Source organism: Triturus cristatus, chromosome 5_2 (assembly GCF_964204655.1).
Source record: "Triturus cristatus chromosome 5_2, aTriCri1.1, whole genome shotgun sequence".
NCBI lineage: Eukaryota > Metazoa > Chordata > Amphibia > Caudata > Salamandridae > Triturus > Triturus cristatus.
The window spans coordinates 1,096,215,492-1,096,230,963 of record NC_140588.1 but is presented as its reverse complement, the minus strand read 5'-3'; the positions used below and the strand labels follow the sequence as shown (position 1 = coordinate 1,096,230,963).

Here is a 15,472-nt window from a genome sequence, read left to right as displayed (position 1 = left end):
TGGAGTGCTTCCCAGGGGTGGCATAATACATGTTTCAGCCCCTGGTAGGCCTCTGAGGTACCTATGCCCTGGGTACATAGTATACCATATAGTAGGGGCTTATAAGGCACTCCAGAATCCAATTAGAAATGTACCTAATGTACATGGAAACCATTTTAGGGAGGAAGCAGCCAGGCTGGGGTCCTGATTAGCAGGGCCACAGCCAGACTAAGATCGAATAACAGTGAAACACCAGCATAAAGTGGGGGTACCCATGTGAAGCAGATCCTACTCTCCTACAGGCACCTGATTGCAGAAGCCCAGGGCACACCCAGTCAATGAGCATCAGTAGTCTGGCAACAAAAAAAGAAAAGGGGGGGGGTTTACTGCAACAGAAACCCACTTTCTCACACAAGGCAGAAGTGTTGAGTCTCCTATAAGGGTCCTCGATGGCTCGGTGTATTGCGCACAAGGCAGAAGGTGTGGAGTCTCCTATAAGGGTCCTCGATGGCTTGGTGTATTGCGCACAAGGCAGAAGGTGTGGAGTCTCCTATAAGGGTCCTTGATGGCTCGGTGTATTGCGCACAAGGCAGAAGGTGTGGAGTCTCCTATAAGGGTCCTCGATGGCTCGGTGTATTGCGCACAAGGCAGAAGGTGTGGAGTCTCCTATAAGGGTCCTCGATGGCTCGGTGTATTGCGCACAAGGCAGAAGGTGTGGAGTCTCCTATAAGGGTCCTCGATGGCTCGGTGTATTGCGCACAAGGCAGAAGGTGTGGAGTCTCCTATAAGGTTCCTCGATGGCTCGGTGTATTACGCACAAGGCAGAAGGTGTGGAGTCTCCTATAAGGGTCCTCGATGGCTTGGTGTATTGTGCAAAAGGCAGAAGGTGTTGAGGCTCCTGTAAGGGTCCTCTATGGCTGGGTGTATTGCGCACAAGGCATAAGGTGTTCAGTCTCTACGCCTCTGCACGAGGGAGGAAATGTTCTGCACTCGATGTTGATGAAGCCATCGGAAAGTTCCTCATTTGATAGTTGTATCTGATGTAGTCACATGGACCCTCCTGGATGTCCCTCCATGAGACTGAATACCAGTGTCTAATCTCCCTCACCCAGTAGGCGGCTTCATTAATAAATGTTTCCTCTATTTCCAATATCTGTTTCTGTGGAGTTTTGTGACCCCCACCACATACACCACATTATTAACAGAGGCGAGGGCATTTTCTAGAGAATTCATTCAGGCGAACAGTTTGTTGCTGGTCTATCCTAAGAACAGACATGGGGCGACAGGGACAGCCAGGATCTGCCATATCTCCTGTGTGACCCACGATGTTTGAAGTATCAGACCTACAGTTACTACTGAGATGTATATCTAGAATTGGCTCTGATATAGGGTCTTGCTGGGGCAGAGATGGAAACTCCAAGGTATAGTCGACTATTCTACCTGTTAAATGTTGTCTCAATGTGGGTCGACATTCGACTGCCCTTTAATTTAGAGTGGGGTCGATTGGGATAAAGTGGAGAGGGGGTTGAGTAGAATGGGGAAGACTTGAGTGGGGTAATTTGGATTGGGGTAGAGTAGAATAGAGTGGGTAGGATGGAGTGGGGTAGAGGGGAGTGGGGTAGAGTGGAGTGGAGTGAGGTAGACTGGCTATGGTAGAGTAGATTGGGGTGGGGTAGGTTAGATTTTAGTAGAGTGGAGTGGGGTACAATCGGGTGGAGTGGGGTAGATTGGGGTGGGGTGGAGTGGGGTAGATTGGAGTCGGGTAGAGTGGGATAGAATCGGGTAGAGTGGGGTAGATTGGAGTGGAATCTGGAAAAGTGGGGTAGAATCGGGTAGAGTGGGGTAGATTGCGGTGAGGTGGGGTAGATTAGAGTGGAGTAGGTTAGAATCTGGTAGAGTGGAGTGGGCTAGAGTGGAGTTGGGCAGATTGGGGTGGGGTAGAGTGCGGTGGAGTGGGGTAGATTGGGGTGGAGTGGGGTAGAATTGGGTAGAGTGGGGTAGAATTGGGTAGAGTGGAGTAGAATTGGGTAGAGTGGAGTAGAATTGGGTAGAGTGGGGTGGGGTAGATTGGGGTGGAGTGGGGTAGATTGCGGTAGAGTGGAGTGGGGTAGAATCGGGTAGAGTGGAGTGGGGCAGAATCGAGTAGAGTGGGGCAGAATCGAGTGGAGTGGGGCAGAATCGAGTGGAGTGGGGCAGAATCGAGTGGAGTGGGGTAGACTGAGGTGGAGTGGGGTAGAGTGGAGTTGGGTAGAATCAGGTAGAGTGGAGTGGGGTAGATTGGGGTGGGGTAGAGTGAGGTAGATTGGGGTAGATTGCAGTAGAGTGGAGTGGGGTAGATTGGGGTGGAGTGGGGTAGAATCGGGTAGAGTGGAGTAGGATTGAGTAGAGTGTGGTGGTGTAGATTGGGTGGATTGCGGTAGAGTGGAGGGGTAGATAGGGGTAGAGTGGGGTGGAGTAGATTGGGGTAGAGTGGAGTAGATTAGGGTGGAGTAGGAAGGATGGAGTGAGGTAGAGTGGAGTGGGGTAGTTTGCAGTAGAGTGGAGTGGGGTAGGGTAGAGTACAGTGAGGTGGAGTGGGGGAGATCGGGGTGGAATGGGGTAGAGTGGAGTTGGGTAGATTCGGGTGGGGTAGAGTGGGGTGGAGTGGGGTAGATTGCGGTAGAGTGGAGTGGGGTAGATTATATAGTAGAGTGGAGTGGGAAGGATGGAGTGGGATGGAGGGGGTAGTATGGAGTGGGGTAGATTGGGGTAGAGTGGGGTAGATTGGGGTGGAGTGGAGTGGGAAGAATGGAGTGATATAGGCTGGGTAGGATGGAGTGGGGTAGATAGGGGTGGAGTGGGGTAGATTGGGGTGGAGTGGGGTAGATTGGGGTGGAGTGGGGTAGATTGGGGTGGAGTGGAGTGGGAAGAATGGAGTGATATAGGCTGGGTAGGATGGAGTGGGGTAGATTGGGGTGGAGTGGGTAGATTGGGGTGGAGTAGGGTAGATTGGGGTGGAGTGGGAAGAATGGAGTGATATAGGCTGGGTAGGATGGAGTGGGGTAGATAGGGGTGGAGTGGGGTAGATAGGGGTGGAGTGGGGTAGATAGGGGATGGAGTGGGGTAGATAGGGGTGGAGTGGGGTAGATAGGGGTGGAGTGGGGTAGATAGGGGTGGAGTGGGGTAGATTGGGATGGAGTGGGGTAGATAGGGGTGGAGTGGGGTAGATGGGGTGGTAGTGGGGTAGATAGGGGTGGAGTGGAGTAGATAGGAGTGGAGTAGATAGGGCTGGAGTGGGGTAGATTGGGGTGGAGTGGGGTAGATAGGGCTGGAGTGGGGTAGATAGGGGTGGAGTGGGGTAGATAGGGGTGGAGTGGGGTAGATAGGGGTGGAGTGGGGTAGATAGGGGGGGAGTGGGGTAGATAGGGGCGGAGTGGGGTAGATAAATTAAAGATTTAAAAGTAGGCTGCAGCAATTTTCAGTCAACAATAAAAACTTCAAGATGACTCGGGTGATTAATACTGCTGCTGATTGAGGTGGGACTCTTGTCTAGTGTTAGTTTTGACTGATCATGAAGTAGCTCAGAGGGTTAATGTGCCTGCTGCAAAGAACCGTGCGAGTGAACTACGAGTGGGATGGAGGGGGTAGTATGGAGTGGGGTAGATTGGGGTAGAGTGGGGTAGATTGGGGTGGAGTGGAGTGGGAAGAATGGAGTGATATAGGCTGGGTAGGATGGAGTGGGGTAGATAGGGGTGGAGTGGGGTAGATTGGGGTGGAGTGGGGTAGATTGGGGTGGAGTGGAGTGGGAAGAATGGAGTGATATAGGCTGGGTAGGATGGAGTGGGGTAGATTGGGGTGGAGTGGGTAGATTGGGGTGGAGTGGGGTAGATTGGGGTGGAGTGGGAAGAATGGAGTGATATAGGCTGGGTAGGATGGAGTGGGGTAGATAGGGGTGGAGTGGGGTAGATAGGGGTGGAGTGGGGTAGATAGGGGATGGAGTGGGGTAGATAGGGGTGGAGTGGGGTAGATAGGGGTGGAGTGGGGTAGATTGGGATGGAGTGGGGTAGATAGGGGTGGAGTGGGGTAGATAGGGGTGGTAGTGGGGTAGATAGGGGTGGAGTGGAGTAGATAGGAGTGGAGTAGATAGGGCTGGAGTGGGGTAGATTGGGGTGCAGTGGGGTAGATAGGGCTGGAGTGGGGTAGATAGGGGTGGAGTGGGGTAGATTGGGGTGGAGTGGGGTAGATAGGGCTGGAGTGGGGTAGATAGGGGGGGATTGGGTTAGATAGGGGCGGAGTGGGGTAGATAAATCGAAGATTTAAAAGTAGGCTGAAGCAATTTTCAGTCAACAATAAAAACATCAAGATGACTCAGGTGATTAATGCTGCTGCTGATTGAGGTGGGACTCTTGTCTAGTGTTAGTTTTGACTGAAAATGAAGTAGCTCAGAGGGTTAATGTGCCTGCTGCAAAGAACTGTGCGAGTGAACTACGAGTAGCACTAAAAGAAGGTGAAATACTTGTGAGAGAGGAGGGTACTGATGGTGAGGGGTAAGTTGGAAATTCGTGGAGAAGGTGGTCATAGGGTGGGGGGGGCAAAAACGACTGTCTCACCGGACGGCCCCAGCGCTAAAGCCGTCCCTGGTGTGGAACATGGAACAAAGTCAAAGGTAGAAAAACAATTTTCACCCACTTCCACCCCCCACCATGACGTATTAGAGAGCAAGGAAAGAGTGCAGGGGGGGTCAGAGCACGGACCTCATACAGAGCCCCCACAGGCACGCTTTACCTCCCACACACAACAGTGCGCCCCCCTCCATTCAACGGTCAGGGGTGGGGTGCAGACCAGACTTTGCAGGGGCACAAAAGAAACCCCAATCCCCTCAGTGTAACGCTGCCCCCCCCCCCCCGAGCTGTGCCATACAGCACTGCCAGTGCCCGTGCACAGAGGAGTCATTGCCAGGTGGGGGCAGTAAGCGCTATATAAACCCCCATAACCCACCTCTCTGCACTGCCAGTGCCCGTGCACAGAGAGGAGACAGTGCCTGGTGGGGGCAGTAAGCGCTATATAAACCCCCATAACCCACCTCTCTGCACTGCCAGTGCCCGTGCGCAGAGAGGAGACAGTGCCTGGTGGGGGCAGTAAGCGCTATATAAACTCCCATAACCCTCCTCTCTGCACTGCCAGTGCCCGTGCACAGAGAGGAGACAGTGCCTGGTGGGGGGTAGTAAGCGCTATGTAAACCCCCATAACCCACCTCTCTGCACTGCCAGTGCCCGTGCACAGAGAGGAGAGAGTGCCTGGTGGGGGCAGTAAGCGCTATATAAACCCCCATAACCCACCTCTGCACTGCCAGTGCCCGTGCACAGAGAGGAGAGAGTGCCTGGTGGGGGGCAGTAAGCGCTATATAAACCCCCATAACCCACCTCTCTGCACTGCCAGTGCCTGAGCACAGAGAGGAGACAGTGCCTGGTGGGGGGCAGTAAGCGCTATATAAACTCCCATAACCCTCCTCTCTGCACTGCCAGTGCCTGTGCACAGAGAGGAGGCAGTGCCTGGTGGGGGCAGTAAGCGCTATATAAACTCCCATAACCCTCCTCTCTGCACTGCCAGTGCCCATGCGCAGAGAGGAGACAGTGCCTGGTGGGGGCAGTAAACGCTATATAAACTCCCATAACCCACCTCTCTGCACTGCCAGTGCCCGTGCACAGAGAGGAGACAGTGCCTGGTGGGGGGCAGTAAGCGCTATATAAACCCCCATAACCCTCCTCTCTGCACTGCCAGTGCCTGTGCACAGAGAGGAGACAGTGCCTGGTGGGGGCAGTAAGCGCTATATAAACTCCCATAACCCACCTCTCTGCACTGCCAGTGCACAGAGAGGAGTCAGTGCCAGGTGGGGGCAGTAAGCGCTATATAAACTCTCATAACCCACCTCTCTGCACTGCCAGTGCCCGTGCACAGAGAGGAGACAGTGCCTGGTGGGGGGCAGTAAGCGCTATATAAACCCCCATAACCCTCCTCTCTGCACTGCCAGTGCCTGTGCACAGAGAGGAGACAGTGCCTGGTGGGGGGCAGTAAGCGCTATATAAACCCCCATAACCCTCCTCTCTGCACTGCCAGTGCCTGTGCACAGAGAGGAGACAGTGCCTGGTGGGGGCAGTAAGCGCTATATAAACCCCCATAACCCTCCTCTCTGCACTGCCAGTGCCCATGCGCAGAGAGGAGTCAATGCCTGGTGGGGGCAGTAAGCGCTATATAAACCCCCATAACCCACCTGTCTGCAGCCTCTCCGCCCCGAGCTTCAGGTATTTCTTCAGGTACTCGATGCACCTCCCCTCCAGGTAGTCCTTCTCTCGCTGGACGAAGATCCTGTCCGAGTTCCATCGCTCCTGTGTGATCCTGGCCGCGTCCATGGCCGCCGTCCAGGTCAGTCTGTCCTTGTCGAGGCTGAGGAAGTCGTGTCCCTCGAAGGCGAACTGACTGAACCCCCCCAGGGAGCCGTCGTCCTGGAGCTCACAGCCGTACATGTACTGGAACACGTGAAGACCTGAGGGGGAAAGGAGAGTGAGGGGCTGAGGAGAGAGAGGTCTGACACCTGCAGGCACAGAGCGAGGAAACACAACCACCCCCCCCTCAAAGCACCCCCAGAACCCCCGCCCCTTCCCCCGCCCTCCTCACGGAGCTCACAGCCCATGAACTGGAACACGTGGAGATCTGAGGGGGGAGAGTGAGGGGCTGACACCCACAGGCAGAGGCTGAGGGGAGACACAACCCCCCCTCACGTGAGCCCCCAGAACACCTCCCTCCCCCTCACATCCACTGGATAATGTGCAGACCTGAGAGGGGGCGAGAGCGAGGGGCTGAGGAGAGCTCTGACACCTGCAGGCACAGAGCAGTAAACACCCCCCACCCCCATCACGCACGCGGCACGCCCCCAGAGCCCCCATTCCCTTCCCCCTCCCTCCTCACGGAAGTCACAGCCTTACATGAACTGGATGTGGAAACCTGAGGGAGAGTGAGAGGAACAGACACCTCCAGGCACAGAGAGCGTGGAGACACCCCCCCCCCAAAGCGCCCCCTGAACCCCCGCCCTCCTCACGGAGCTCACAGCCGGTAGACTGGAACACGTGAAGACCTGAGGGGGGAGAGGAGAGTGAGGGGCTGAGGAGAGCGAGGTCTGACACCTGCAGGCACAGAGAGGAGGAGACACCCCCCCCACAACCCCCCCCCCCCCGCCCTCCTCCCGGCCATGGAATGGAACTGGTGGAGACCTGAGGGGGGAGAGTGAGGGGCTGAGGGGCTGACACCCGCAGGCAGAGGCTGAGGGGAGACACAACCCCCCCCCTCACGTGAGGCCCCAGAACTGCCCGCCCTGCTCACAGCCTTACATCCACTGAATAATGTGCAGACCTGAGGGGGAAGGGGGGGGGGAGGAGAGTGAGGGGCTGAGGAGAGAGAGGTCTGACACCTGCAGGCACACAGAGCAGGAAACACCACCCCCCCACACGCGCCCCCAGAGCCCCCACCCTCTTTCCACAGCCGATGCTGAAACATGACACCTCCAGGAACAGACAGAGGGCAGCCCCCCCTCTGGAGGGAGGGGGGGAGACAGACTGTGCCTGAGGGGGAGCAGCATAGAGTGAAGTAAAGGTGCTGAGACCAGAGGTGAAATGAGAGGGGGGGCAGAGAGACGGTCAGATGTCTCCAGGCAGGGGGGGGGCCATAAACACTCCCTCCGCTTCCAGGAGCAGCCAAACACCACCTGGACCTGAGAGGGGGGGGGGGGGCAGTGTGAGGGGGCGAGGGTGCGACACCTCAAGCCATAGTCAGGGGAGCCCCCGCACCCCCATTGAACCATCCATAGAGGGGTGAGGGGCTGAGGGGGCAGTGTGAGGGGGCGAGGGTGCGGCACCTCAAGCCAGAGAGTCAGGGGAGCCCCCGCACCCCCATTGAACCATCCATAGAGGGGTGAGGGGCTGAGGGGGCAGTGTGAGGGGGCGAGGGTGTGGCACCTCAAGCCAGAGAGTCAGGGGAGCCCCCGCACCCCCTTTGAACCATCCATAGAGGGGTGAGGGGCTGAGGGGGGCAGTGTGAGGGGGACAGTGTGAGGGGGCGAGGGTGCGGCACCTCAAGCCAGAGAGTCAGTGGAGCCCCCGCACCCCCTTTGAACCATCCATAGAGGGGTGAGGGGCTGAGGGGGGGCAGTGTGAGGGGGCGAGGGTGCCAGGCAGACTGACTGTAGACACGAATCCCTCCACCAATGAGGGGGGGGCACAGGAAGAGTGAGATCTGAAGGAGGCATCACAGATGGTCACAGTAGGAGGAGGAACAGAGAGACCCTCGGATCCCCCCCCCACATAAACACCAATCACAGCTTCTGTGCTTGAAAACATTCTACATGATGGCGCCTGTCACCCCCTTCCCCGGTCACTCACCCCCCAATCACTGCCCCCCTCTAATCCCCTCTTCCCCCCTCTTCCTGGGTCTCCACCTCCCAAACACTGCCCCCCCCTCTGACCTCTCACCCCCTCTTCCTGGGTCTCCACCCCTTCAAGTAAAGCTCAATGCAGAGCCGTACATCGAGTGCAGCTCGGCCCCCTCCCCGTGTCCTTCTTCCAACCCCCTGTAACTCTTCACATGTTCCTCACTCCCGCCGCCCCCCAGTAGTTGTTCCCCCCCCTGCTGGTGTCACTCACCCCTGGTCTGGTTGACTCGGTCCATCGCGGTCCTCACATTGGCCTTGTGCACCTGCTCCTCTCCTCGGCTGATCTCCGTCTCCCTCTCCCAGTACTGGGGGTCCTCGGCGGTGATCCTCTCCATCCAGGGGACCCGGGGCCCCGCCCTGCGGCTCTCACTGCTGTAACTGGAGATGGGGACGTCATCCACGTACCCCACGTAAGAGAACTGGGGGGCCCCGGGGAGGGGCCCCGACAGGGTGGAGAAGAAGTACCGGAGGGAATGCGAGCCTGGGGGGGAGAGAGGGACAGGGGGGTCAGAGAGGAGCGCGCACCCCCACATGAAACACCTCCCCTCCGCCCCCACACACACTGACCCCCCCACGCTCCACCCGTCCACAGTGCATGTGACTCTTACAAAGAAACAGAGGGGGGGGAGGAGGAGGAGTAACGCAGGAGAGAGCCTGAAGGCGGCGAGAGAGGGTCAGACAAGGACGGGGGGAGGGGAGGGGTCTACGACGCAGCAACAAATGATTAACCCTCCCACACCCCATTCATGATCCCAGAAACACTGAGTCTCTGGTGGGTGAGGGGGGGAGAAAACAACACTCACTGGGCTGCATTGAAGGCGCCCCCACCCCCATCTTGTCTCCGTCCTCCCCACCAAAGCGCCCCCCCCCTCACCTTCTTTAACAGGGGGGGGAGGGATGTTAGCTCTCAAGGATTTGACAGTTTGAGGCGGTGATGACACTTGACACTGCGGGGATATATTTACATAACCACACCCCATCAACGTAGAACCACGCCCCTTCAACAAATGAACTACGCCCCTTCAACAAACGAACCACACCCCTTCAAACACCTAACCACGCCCCTTAGACGATAGAACAACGGATAGAACCACGCCCCTTCAATGATAGGACCACGCCCCTTCAACCATATAACCACGCCCCTTCAACCATATAACCACGCCCCTTCAACCATATAATCACGCCCCTCAATCATATAACCGGGGATGGTGGTGGACATAAATGTATGATACAACGCCCCCCCATCCCTCATCTGAAACCCAAAGAGAGCCTCCTACGAAAACCACTCTGTTTATTGACCTTGCAAGAATTAAAGACTGAGCGTTCCCTGCAGTGCCTTGATCCCAATGACTGCAGGTGAAACAGCTCAATGCACCAAGCTGCGATGAGAAAATAATATTGCGGCCCCCATAATAGTACTAGCAAGATAACTCTGGGGGTAAATGCACTTGCTGCAGAGATCTGTGTAACTAGCAACTTTTAGGGGATTACAATAAAGGCGAGATTACTCTTGAGGTTAATGCATTTGCTGCAGAGGTCTGTGGATACACAGCAACCTTTAGGGCATAATAGTACTAGCAAGATAACTCTGGGGGTAAATGCACTTGCTGCAGAGAGCTGTGTGCCTAGCAACTTGTAGGGGATAATAATAAAGGCAAGATAACTCTGGCGGTTAATACACTTGCTGTTGAGATCTGTGGATACCCAGCAACCTTTAGGGCATAATAGTACTAGCAAGATAACTCTGGCGGTAAATGCACTTGCTGCAGTGATCTGAGTGTACCCAGCAACTTGTAGGGGATAATAATAAAGGCAAGATAACTCTGGCGGTTAATGCACTTGCTGCAGAGATCTGTATGTACTCAGCAACTTGTAGGGGATAGTAATTCTGGCAAGATAACTCTGGCGGTTAATGCACTTTCTGCAGAGATCTGTGTGTACCCAGCAACTTGCAGGGGATCATAATAAAGACAAGATCACTGTGGCGGTTCATACACTTGCTGCAGAGATTAGTGGCAACCCAGCAACCTATGGGGCATAATAGTACCAGCAAGACAACTCTGGCGGTTAATGCACATGCTGCAGAGATCTGTGGATACCCATCAACCTTTAGGGCATAATAGAACTAGCAAGATAACTCTGGTGGTTAATGCACTTGCTGCAGAGATCTGTGTGCCCAACAACTTCTAAGGGATAAGAATAAAGGCAAGATAACTCCGGCGGTTAATGCACTTGTTGCAGAGATCTGTGGATACCCGGCAACGTTTAAAGTATAATAGTACTAGCAAGATAACTCTGGCGGTTAATGCACTTGCTGCAGAGATCTGTGTGCCCAACAACTTCTAAGGGATAAGAATAAAGGCAAGATAACTCCGGCGGTTAATGCACTTGTTGCAGAGATCTGTGGATACCCAGCAAACATTAGGGCATAATAGTACTAGCAAGATAACTCTGGGGGTAAATGCACTTGCTGCACAGATCTGTGTGCCTAGCAACTTGTAGGGGATAATAATTCTGGAAAGATAACTCTGGCGGTTAATGCACTTACTGCAGAGATCTGTATGTACCTAGCAACTTGTAGGGGATAATAATAAAGACAAAGTAACTCTGGTGGTTAATGCACCTGCTGCAGGGATCTGTGTGTACCCACCAACTTGTAGGGGATAATAATAAAGAAATATAACACTTGCGGTTAATGCACTTGCTGCAGAGATCAGTGGATACCCAGCACCCTTTAGGGTATAATAGTAGCAAGATAACTCTGGCGGTTAATCCACTTTCTGCAGAGATCTGTGTGTCCAACAACTTGTAGGGATTAATAATAAAGTCAAGATAACTCTGTCGGTTAATGCACTTGCTGCAGAGATCTGTGGATACCCAGCAACCTTTAGGGCATAATAGTACTAGCAAGATAACTCTGGGGGTAAATGCACTTGCTCCAGAGATCTGTGTAACTAGCAACTTTTAGGGGATAATAATAAAGGCAAGATTACTCTTGCGGTTAATGCACTTGCTGCAGAGATCTGTGTGTACCCAGCAACTTGTAGGGGATAATAATAAAGACAAGATAACGATGGCGGTTAATGCACTTGCTGCAGAGATTAGTGGCAACCCAGCAACCTATGGGGCATAATAGTACCAGCAAGACAACTCTGGCGGCTAATGCACATGCTGCAGAGATCTGTGGATACCCATCAACCTTTAGGGCATAATAGAACTAGCAAGATAACTCTGGTGGTTAATGCACTTGCTGCAGAGATCTGTGTGCCCAACAACTTCTAAGGGATAAGAATAAAGGCAAGATAACTCCGGCGGTTAATGCACTTGTTGCAGAGATCTGTGGATACCCGGCAACGTTTAAAGTATAATAGTACTAGCAAGATAACTCTGGCGGTTAATGCACTTGCTGCAGAGATCTGTGTGCCCAACAACTTCTAAGGGATAAGAATAAAGGCAAGATAACTCCGCCGGTTAATGCACTTGTTGCAGAGATCTGTGGATACCCAGCAAACTTTAGGGCATAATAGTACTAGCAAGATAACTCTGGGGGTAAATGCACTTGCTGCACAGATCTGTGTGCCTAGCAACTTGTAGGGGATAATAATTCTGGAAAGATAACTCTGGCGGTTAATGCACTTACTGCAGAGATCTGTATGTACCTAGCAACTTGTAGGGGATAATAATAAAGACAAAGTAACTCTGGTGGTTAATGCACCTGCTGCAGGGATCTGTGTGTACCCAGCAACTTGTAGGGGATAATAATAAAGAAATATAACACTTGCGGTTAATGCACTTGCTGCAGAGATCAGTGGATACCCAGCACCCTTTAGGGTATAATAGTAGCAAGATAACTCTGGCGGTTAATCCACTTTCTGCAGAGATCTGTGTGTCCAACAACTTGTAGGGATTAATAATAAAGTCAAGATAACTCTGTCGGTTAATGCACTTGCTGCAGAGATCTGTGGATACCCAGCAACCTTTAGGGCATAATAGTACTAGCAAGATAACTCTGGGGGTAAATGCACTTGCTCCAGAGATCTGTGTAACTAGCAACTTTTAGGGGATAATAATAAAGGCAAGATTACTCTTGCGGTTAATGCACTTGCTGCAGAGATCTGTGTGTACCCAGCAACTTGTAGGGGATAATAATAAAGACAAGATAACTATGGCGGTTAATGCACTTGTTGCAGAGATCTGTGGATACCCGGCAACCTTTAAAGTATTATAGTACTAGCAAGATAACTCTGGCGATTAATGCACTTGCTGTAGAGATCTGTGGATACCCAGCAAACTTTAGGGCACAATAGTACTAGCAAGATAACTCTGGGGGTAAATGCACTTGCTGCACAGATCTGCGTGCCTAGCAACTTGTAGGGGATAATAATTCTGGCAAGATAACTCTGGTGGTTAATGCACTTACTGCAGAGATCTGTATGTACCTAGCAACTTGTAGGGGATAATAATAAAGACAAGGTAACTCTGGTGGTTAATGCACCTGCTGCAGGGTTCTGTGTGTACCCACCAACTTGTAGGGGATAATAATAAAGAAATATAACACTTGCGGTTAATGCACTTGCTGCAGAGATCAGTGGATACCCAGGAACCTTTAGGGCATAATAGTAGCAAGATAACTCTGGCGGTTAATCCACTTGCTGCAGAGATCTGTGTGTCCAACAACTTGTAGGGATTAATAATAAAGGCAAGATAACTCTGTCGGTTAATGCACTTGCTGCAGAGATCTGTGGATACCCAGCAACCTTTAGGGCATAATAGTACTAGCAAGATAACTCTGGGGGTAAACGCACTTGCTCCAGAGATCTGTGTAACTAGCAACTTTTAGGGGATAATAATAAAGGCAAGATTACTCTTGAGGTTAATGCATTTGCTGCAGAGGTCTGTGGATACCCAGCAACCTTTAGGGCATAATAGTACTAGCAAGATAACTCTGGGGGTAAATGCACTTGCTCCAGAGATCTGTGTAACTAGCAACTTTTAGGGGATAATAATAAAGGCAAGATTACTCTTGCAGTTAATGCACTTGCTGCAGAGATCTGTGGATACCCAGCAACCTTTAGGGCATAATAGTACTAGCAAGATAACTCTGGCGGTTAATGCACTTGCTGCAGTGATCTGTGTGTACCCAGCAACTTGTAGGGGATAATAATAAAGACAAGATAATTCTGGTAGTTAATGCACATGCTGCAGGGATATGTGTGTACCCAGCAACTTGTAGGGGATAATAATAAAGACAACATAACTATGGGGGTTAATGTACCTGGTGCAGGGATCTGTGTGTACCCAGCAACTTGTAGGGGATAATAATAAAGACAAGATAACTATGGTGGTTAATGCACTTGCTGCAGGGATCTGTGTGTACCCAGCAACTTGTAGGGGATAATAATAAAGACAAGATAACTATGGCGGTGAATGCACTTGTTGCAGAGATCTGTGGCTACCCGGCAACCTTTAAAGTATAATAGTACTGGCAAGATAACTCTGGCGGTTAATGCACTTGCTGTAGAGATCTGTGGATACCCAGCAAACTTTAGGGCATAATAGTACTAGCAAGATAACTCTGGGGGTAAATGCACTTGCTGCACAGATCTGTGTGCCTAGCAACTTGTAGGGGATAATAATTCTGGCAAGATAACTCTGGCGGTTAATGCACTTACTGCAGAGATCTGTATGTACCTAGCAACTTGTAGGGGATAATAATAAAGACAAGGTAACTCTGGTGGTTAATGCACCTGCTGCAGGGATCTGTGTGTACCCACCAACTTGTAGGGGATAATAATAAAGAAATATAACACTTGCGGTTAAAGCACTTGCTGCAGAGATCAGTGGATACCCAGCAACCTTTAGGGCATAATAGTAGCATGATAACTCTGGCGGTTAATCCACTTGCTGCAGAGATCTGTGGATACCCAGCAACCTTTAGGGCATAATAGTACTAGCAAGATAACTCTGGGGGCAAATGCACTTGCTCCAGAGATCTGTGTAACTAGCAACTTTTAGGGGATAATAATAAAGGCAAGATTACTCTTGAGGTTAATGCACTTGCTGCAGAGGTCTGTGGATAATCAGCAACCTTTAGGGCATAATAGTACTAGCAAGATAACTCTGGCAGTAAATGCACTTGCTGCAGTGATCTGTGTGTACCCAGCAACTTGTAAGGGATAATAATTCTGGCAAGATAACTCTGGCGGTTAATGCACTTGCTACAGAGATCTGTGTGTACCCAGCAACTTGTAGGGGATAATAATAGACAAGATAATTCTGGTGGTTAATGCACATGCTGCAGGGATATGTGTGTACCCAGCAACTTGTAGGGGATAATAATAAAGACATCATAACTATGGGGGTTAATGTACCTGGTGCAGGGATCTGTGTGTACCCAGCAACTTGTAGGGGATAATAATAAAGACAAGATAACTATGGCGGTTAATGCACTTGCTGCAGGGATCTGTGTGTACCCAGCAACTTGTAGGGGATAATAATAAAGACAAGATAACTATGGCGGTTAATGCACTTGTTGCAGAGATCTGTGGATACCCGGCAACCTTTAAAGTATAATAGTACTAGCAAGATAACTCTGGCGATTAATGCACTTGCTGTAGAGATCTGTGGATACCCAGCAAACTTTAGGGCATAATAGTACTAGCAAGATAACTCTGGGGGTAAATGCACTTGCTGCACAGATCTGCGTGCCTAGCAACTTGTAGGGGATAATAATTCTGGCAAGATAACTCTGGCGGTTAATGCACTTACTGCAGAGATCTGTATGTACCTAGCAACTTGTAGGGGATAATAATAAAGACAAGGTAACTCTGGTGGTTAATGCACCTGCTGCAGGGTTCTGTGTGTACCCACCAACTTGTAGGGCATAATAATAAAGAAATATAACACTTGCGGTTAATGCACTTGCTGCAGAGATCAGTGGATACCCAGGAACCTTTAGGGCATAATAGTAGCAAGATAACTCTGGCGGTTAATCCACTTGCTGCAGAGATCTGTGTGTCCAACAACTTGTAG

The 15,472-nt window shown here is 51.7% G+C and overlaps 1 protein-coding gene across 4 annotated transcripts in view; it reads right to left on the bottom strand.

Moving 5' to 3' along the window:
* LOC146829753 (class I histocompatibility antigen, Gogo-C*0203 alpha chain-like) overlaps positions 1 to 15,472 on the bottom strand; it is a 439,978-nt gene that overhangs the window by 349,575 nt on the left and 74,931 nt on the right. For all 4 annotated transcript variants that reach the window (XM_085608479.1, XM_085608480.1, XM_085608481.1 and 1 more), the window contains exons 2-3: positions 8,652 to 8,921; positions 6,230 to 6,502 (exon numbers count right to left, since the gene is read on the bottom strand). In XM_085608479.1, the coding sequence (XP_085464605.1) occupies positions 6,230 to 6,502; positions 8,652 to 8,921 (543 nt within the window). The remainder of the gene's footprint in view (positions 1 to 6,229; positions 6,503 to 8,651; positions 8,922 to 15,472) is intronic.